The sequence below is a fragment of the Acipenser ruthenus genome, chromosome 49 (genome assembly GCF_902713425.1).
Source record: "Acipenser ruthenus chromosome 49, fAciRut3.2 maternal haplotype, whole genome shotgun sequence".
NCBI lineage: Eukaryota > Metazoa > Chordata > Actinopteri > Acipenseriformes > Acipenseridae > Acipenser > Acipenser ruthenus.
The window spans coordinates 7,099,531-7,106,944 of record NC_081237.1 but is presented as its reverse complement, the minus strand read 5'-3'; the positions used below and the strand labels follow the sequence as shown (position 1 = coordinate 7,106,944).

Genomic DNA, 7,414 nt, shown 5'->3' with positions numbered 1-7,414 from the left:
AGTTATTTTTTTTTAGTTTGTGAGACACCAAGGGGGTTATGCATATCCAGTGGCGCCTGTGTGTCTTGCAAGCCACTGTGCAATTGTGATCACACTTGGTACTGACACTCCTTAGCACAAGGTCCAGCGCGTTCTAGTATAGCGAATGGAACTGCTCTGTAAAACTATTAAGCTGTGCACAGGAATTGCTCACCAGCTGTTTCACATGTTCCAGCTGTAGGTTACAATCCTGACACCCGACTGGCTAAGCTATTGATTGAGGCTGTATCTTAGGAAGCACTTGTGCATGATTCTTTCTCTCAGCTCTCTTCGTAATGATCTACTGCCATCTGTAATTTATATTCTTGGCTGGGTTTTATATTTATAGTAGTTATATACCTTCAAAATGATGTGTTCGTCACCGGAGTAAAATCACACATTCTTCCATGTAAAATATTTTTTATTGCTTTCAATCGTACATTATTAGTTGTCACTTTTGCACACAATGTAATTGGTGAATTCCTCACCACACCCCTTCACTTAACATCAGTACTGAGCAAATTGTAGTGCAGTAAAGCATGGTAAAATCAAAGTGTAGTAAAATATGGGGAAAGTACAGGATGCTAGCAGAGCAGTGCAGTAAACCATGGTAAAAGACAATGGGAATCTGTGATAGATGCATGAGCAACTGCAACATTCCTGTGCAAATTTCATCGGTAAAGCTACAGTCTAGTTTTAAAGATTTCAGTAGACGCTAAGGGGGTGCTTTGGTGTCCTTCAATCTAAATATCTTTACCTAAATAAATCGAATGAATAGTTTCACACAATCATAGCAGTAAACATGTGAAATGGTCGCATTGTGATCTGTTGATTTAAACTCTTGAAGTCATTCCTCTGATCGCTTCAAAGGGATTTAAAAATTAAAATTTTTTAAAAAAAAGTCAGTCTGACATTCCAAGTATTTCTTCTCTTCTTGTGTGGCCTGCAGGGAGTCTTCTCCTGAGTCTCAGCCTCTGTTTCGGCTCTCTCTCTCTCTCGGAAGGCACGGGACAATTAGTCCATCCGCCCTTTACTTTCTACTAAAGCTGTCCAACCGTTATTTGAATCAAGCAGCCAAGCAACAGCTAATCAAATTCGCTGTCCTGAATATGCGAAGACCTTCGGGTCCACAGAGCTGTGTGCAGATCAGTGAGGGTGTGTGTTAGTGAGGGGGAGTTCACAGGGCCCAGTGTAGTGTGCAGTGCAGTATTTGAAGGCATTGCAAACCAGAGGGATACAGATTTAAAGAAGGTCAGCTCTAGCACAATTTGTTGGGATTACATGAAACGAACAGGGAAGTGCATTAACTGAATTATTGGATCAGAAACAATTCCCAGTTAGTCTAAATCCAAGCAGTGTTCTTTTAATCTTGGCAAAGCAACGGCACCAATCCTGACATTCCGGACAGCGTTCCTACTTCTAAACCCCAGTCCAATCTGTGTGACCCTGTGGGTTTGGACAATAGCAGATCTGGTGTTTTGTACCAGTTTCGTATCAGCAGTTCTTCTGCGGTCGACAATGCCCCAAACCACTGTCCCTGATCCTCAAGGATCACAGTCCTGAAAATCCCCAGAGTTTCCCTCTGTGTTGCCCTTTGGCTCCAGCTGTATTAAAGTCTGTTCAGGGAGCTGCGTGAGCCTGTTTTATGACATCATCAACATCACTTCAGAATGCAGGGATATTAACTACTCTTTAGCACTACTGTGAATTCACGTTGCACTTTTAAATACAAGCATGCACTCAAGGAGCTGATTCTAACAACATGTATTTAAAGGCGATTAGATATATACACCATACGGAGGGGGGGGGGGATGTAGGCTTCAGAAAGTACAATTAGGGAATGTAGCAGACAAATAGTTTTACTGTCAGTATTGTGCTCTTTCTGTCTGATACAGCTTAGAGTTCACAGAAGGCTAGAGTGGGGAAGATGCAATTAACACAAAACCAAGGAATTGCATTTATAATACACACGCCCCTCCGCTCTAAACTAAAAGCAGTGTAGTTACTGCACCGGTGTGCTGAAGTGTATCTTTATTGATGTTGCCCTGGGGCAGCTCCTCCCACCCCCCTCAGGTTACTGCCCCGGGACGTAGGGCCAGCTGATGGAGCTGCCGGACAGCTGCATGTCTCGAATCAGGGTCTCGATGGGCGTCTTGCCCACCAGCCTCATGAAGAAGAGCTGTGAGATGAGGGATGCGGGCACCGCTCGGAGCGCGGGCAGTCTGAGCAGCAGCCGGCCGAAGCGCTGGGGCTGCCCCGGGTACTGAGCCCTCACGTACTCCGTCAGAGCGACCTGGGCCTTCTCCTGCAGGCTCTCCACGTGAACCGGGTCTGTGAGCCCGCAGGCGTCTGAGACACGGGGAGAGAGAGGGTTACAACACAGCCAAACAGGGCTTTGTGTAAGAATCGGCATAAAACTCACTCAGACACATTTATATATATATATATATTAGTAATGCAAACATTCACTGCCTGTTATAACCTCACAGGGAAACGAAAAAAAAAACATTGCATTGTTGCAGCTTTGGACCACTAGGTGTCACTGCGTCACCTTCTCAAAGGATTGGCAAGAAAAACAACTGTATGAAATGAGGTGCAAGGAGCTGCTCTCCTGTCTGTCATCATCATCGTCATTATTTTCAGCCCCTCCCATTACATGACGTAGTTTCGAGATTGTCTCTTCTAAACTACGTCTCCCTGGCAAAGGAACGTGTGAAGCAGCAGGCACAGACTAGACCGCGAAAGCTTAAGAAATGAGGAAAGAAATATTCCGAAGCTATCTTCTTTAATGGCTGTTTCTAATAAGTTATCTGTGACGATGAAAGCACCACCTCACCTGGGGAGAAGAGCGCGATGGCTTTGAGGCAGCTGTACTCGGCCGAGTCAACCTGCAGGCGGCTCAGCTTCTCCACCTGGTCCTGGAACACCCGCACCTGGTCCATAAAGGACACGACGCGCTCCGCGGACATGGGGGAGGAGTGAAAGCCGGCCGCGGCCAGCAGGGGGGCCATGTGCAGGGGCAGGGATGACTGGGCGGCGTTGAGGATGAACAGCTCGCTCCAGCTGAGCCTCAGCAGTGCCACCTGCTCCGACACGGGCAGCTCTGGGAAGAAGGGGATGCTGCGCGCCCACTCGATGGTGCTGAAGAGCAGCCGTGCCGCCAGCTCGCAGATGCTGTCGATGCCCATCACGCTGCCCCCCTGCTGCGGGTTGTACTGGGAGCCGTAGCGCCCGCTGGGGTAGGGCTCGGCCCGCAGGAGCTGGGAGATGAGCTCCGAGACCGGCTGTCCATTCAAGAAGTCCCCCCCTGGGGTGGATGTGGGGCTGATTCCCAAGTGGGACGGAGGGATGCGACCCCTCTGCACGGCTGTGGAATGCAGAACACCACAGAGGGTTAACACATTAGAGGCACGCCATACCAAACCGTCTTTATGTAGCTTTTTAAATCAGGTTCTTTGAATGACCAAGAGATTTGGAACGAACCTTGGCAAATGAGCGGGACGCAGTAAAAGTTTTAACTCATTAAATTAACCGTTATACTAAAGTAATGGGAATTTTGAAAGAGAAACTAAAAACTGTGATTGAGAGAAACAGGCATGAGTTCAAACAGTACACAAGGTCTCTCTGTCTTTTATTTGCGTAACAAACAGGCTCTGGTATTTGGCAGAGCTCTCGCTCCAGCCGGTTAGGGTTGACCTTCAGGTAAGATAAGCCAGCCCGGTCACGTGTGAGCAGCAAGGCTCCTGCTGTCCATAAACAACACCTGTTTCTGGGCTCAGTCAGTGTCACAACAAGGCCCTCTCCAGGGACAGCCTGAGCAGAACATACAGGGGCGATAAACAAAACATCTGAGAAAAATGAATCAACCCAAAGCAGTGAACCAGTCTGGGCACAGAACCATACTTTGGATTCAGTACCTTCTTTGCGCATCCCAACCCGAAAGCATTTCTTGAGCCGGCAGTACTGGCACTGGTTCCGGTGGTGTTGGTCTATCTGGCAGTCCCGGTTTGATCTGGGGGTGGAGACAGAAACAAATTCAGCGTCGACATAGCAAAGCTGCACTAAAGAAGCAGCTGAGGGGGGGGGGGGGGGGGGCAGCTGTTTATATCATTGCATGACGTGCTGCCTTGCAGGTAAAGCCTACTTCTTCTGTCCTTGCTTGCAGACTGCACCGTTCCTCCTGTTACAGCAGCATGCCTCTGTCGTTTATTCGCTTGCTTTTGGGTGCTTCCTCATTGGTAGCCCAGCACAGAGGACACGTCTTACTGCCTGTACCAATAACTGTCTGATTCTGATCTTATCAGGTCTCGGAGGCTAAGCAGGCTGGGGTCTGGCCAGCAATACAGTGTATAAAACACAGGCACAGGATTTATACTATTAAGATATCAGCTGATGCCAGACTTCTTTGATTCTAGGCAGCTTTTAGATTTCGCAAAATTATCTTCAACAGCAGCGCAGCAGTGACACAGTGGTGGCAATGCTGCTGTACTAAGGGGGCAGCTACAGGAATGCTGGGGTTTGTTCAGTAATACATTCAGACTCCCCCACTTTTCTATAAGCAACTCGAACATGTTCTTATTAATAAAGATCTCTCAGTCGTATCTGAGCGAAACATTAAATAGAACATCAAATGTTGTCATGATATAATAGGAGGCGAAACCAAAAGCAAGGCAAACGTTTGACCTAATGCCCTTCAACGGTTGAGGAAACCAGTAACGCAGATGTCTATCTAGGCTTGCGGTTAAATCACACCTCAGTCTGGTTTACCGTCCTGGGGGAGCATAAACTACCCTTCTAAAAAGACTTCCATTTTATTTTTTGCATTGCCTGCTTTTGCTGTCACACACTCCCTCCTTGTGACCACCACCCTGGGCTCCTCCAAGCCTGTGCGTGGCTATGCCTTTGCCATGCTGCTTACCTGCAGGTGTAGCTGAGGTTGCGCCGGATGCTCCTCTTGAAGAAGCTCTTGCAGCCCTCGCAGGTGAAGACGCCGTAGTGCTTACCGCTTGACTTGTCCCCGCAGACCCCGCAGTCCACCACACAGCCCCTGTCATCCACCACAGGCTCCGCATCGCTGCCCCCAGCCTGGGGGGACCCCTCCTCGTCCTCCCGCAGGTAGCCCTTCTCTCCCAGGCCGTTGGTCTCTCCGTTCGGGTCGCCCCATCCCCCGCTCACCATTGCCATACCGCTCCGAGTCCAAACTGGAGGGGGGGGTGGGTGGTCTCTGCTGGCTGCTTCTTTTTTAGTTTTCTTTTAGTTGTCCAGACTAGGGGTTTACAGCACCAAATGAAGTCCCAATTGACCCAAGCTAGTGTCTAATCCCGTAGTGCAAAATGTAGGATTCTCTAACTGTGCTTGTGTTCCAAATCCCTAGGTGCTCTTAGTGCACCATAGTTAAGAGTCCTCTAACCTCCCCCAAGCTTACCGCTGGTGCCTAAGTGCACATGTGCTGCTCAGATCAGGAAGAGATCACTCTGGATAAACAAAGCTTGCAGTCTTTAAATACCAACCACACCAGGAACCAAGACACACACACACACACACACACACACACACACACACACCAGCTAAAAACTATATTTAAGGGGTAAGACAGAGCAGATTCCCTAAAGCCAAAGCTTTTTCAGTCCTCCTGCACACAAGCAAACCACCATCTAAGCCAACTTACTTATTTTGCAGTCAGTTAGCCGGCCTCCTTTGCAGCTCACTGCCCCTACCCTCTGCTCTTCAAGCACAACAGGTTCACAGTGTAAGGAACAGGCATAAACTGCTTTTCACAGGAAACAATAAATTCAACTGAACTGCTCAGCCCCAGCAAAGTTCCTCGCAACTGAACGAAAGCAAGACACGGTTCAGCGGGGTTAAGCCAAACCTCTGACGAACGAGTCAAACCAGTTCCTTCTGCGAGAAGGGGAAAGAAGTATCTTGAAATCTGACAGAAGCCAGTATCGCTTTACTACGCCCCTTTCTCACTCGACAGGAAAGGCTGTTTTCCACAAAACAGGAAAAAAAAAAAGTTAAAACTTTTTTTTTTTTTCACCCAGGAAGTTTTTCCCTTCAGAAAAAGGACAAAAATTCTGTCTCCATTTTTCCACTGTTGTTTGTTGTCGAAAAATCCTACGTGTACCCAAACTTCCTCTACCCTTTTTCAGTTTTCTTTTTGTCTTCCAGGTCACTTCCGAGAACCACAGTAACTGAAGTCTGCCTTCGTTTAGTCCCCAACAAGCACAGCTCTCTCCAGAAGATTGTAAAAAAAAAAAAAAAAAACAGCTTATCAGGGCCTCAGAAATCCAGCGAAACAGCTATCTGTGTGTGTGTCCAAACAGGAGCAAAGTTCAAGGAACTCCTTTCTGTGTTCTAGGGCTTGTTTGTAATAAAACAAGGCCTAACGCTGCGGCAGCCACTCCAGCTCATTCCACACACAGCAGGAGAGTCTTCTGTTCCTTCCCTGCAAAAAAAAAACAGAAAAAACAAGACAAACCCTGTCTTGGTTTCTCAATTAGAAAGGCGAAAGCTCACTGTTTATCGAATGTGTCCTTGTGTGACACCCTCCCTCTCTCCCTCTCTCTCTCTCTCTCTTTTCTGGTCCCTGTTAATCAGACAGAAGCAGCCACTGTAGTGCCGGCCGTCCAGTGTTGTGTTGTGAGTCAGCCAGTGGCCAGAGAATGCTAGAGAGATTAGTTTTTTTTTTTTTTTTTTGCTTTGGGAGAATAAATTAAATGAACTGAAAAGAAGAACAGGCCAGCCAGATAACCTCTTTCCCTCTCCCTCTCCCTCTCTCTCTCTCTCTCGCTCTCTCTCTCGCTCTCTGTTTGTGTGTGTGCGTGTGTGTGAGTGAGTGAGTCTCTGTGCTCAGGGATTTGACACTGCTATTCAAGCCCTGTGGTTGCCATGGCGCTCTCTTCCTTATATGGACGTTGGAGTCAAAGAGCAGTGAGTGGGCTGCTGAGCTGCACACACACAAAAGGAATGCGGTGGCCTGCATCTTTTGCTTCTGTCCCAGGCCCTGACCCCCGGGCCTGCTTGCCTGCCCGGCACATTGTCTGTGTTAACCCCTACACTGCTGGGCCTCTGGGTGCAGATACTCAACCCCGCTGCCCTGCTCTGAGTCCTGGCTGTGCTCCAGTATCTGGGCTTGGCCTGGGTGTGTGTGTGTGTGTTATGTCTCTCTCTCTAATCCATGTTCCTGAATTGCCGGGTCTCTTCGAATAAGAACTAACGTTGCAGCAGATTTAGAGATTTGTGTTCGTAATGTAATTAGGAAAGTGCTCCTGAGGATACACCTCAGCCTCAGGGCAGCCCGGCACGCTGCTATATAAAAATAAATGTATCTGTAAATATGAAAACTTACATTTGAGACCTTACTATTTGTTGATTGGTCCTGTTGCAATTTTTT

General features: G+C 47.9%; 1 protein-coding gene across 1 annotated transcript; it reads right to left on the bottom strand.

Annotated features, from left to right (window-relative positions):
• Window positions 1–418: 418 nt before the first annotated feature.
• On the bottom strand, window positions 419–7,067 carry LOC117401257 (nuclear receptor subfamily 2 group F member 6). The gene is made up of 4 exons (XM_034001820.3): window positions 4,937–7,067; window positions 3,936–4,030; window positions 2,855–3,385; window positions 419–2,367 (listed from the first exon to the last, which is right to left on the bottom strand). Exons 1-4 carry the CDS (start codon window positions 5,200–5,202, stop codon window positions 2,093–2,095), a joined length of 1,167 nt encoding a protein of 388 aa, XP_033857711.1. The 5' UTR covers window positions 5,203–7,067; the 3' UTR covers window positions 419–2,092.
• Window positions 7,068–7,414: the final 347 nt, after the last annotated feature.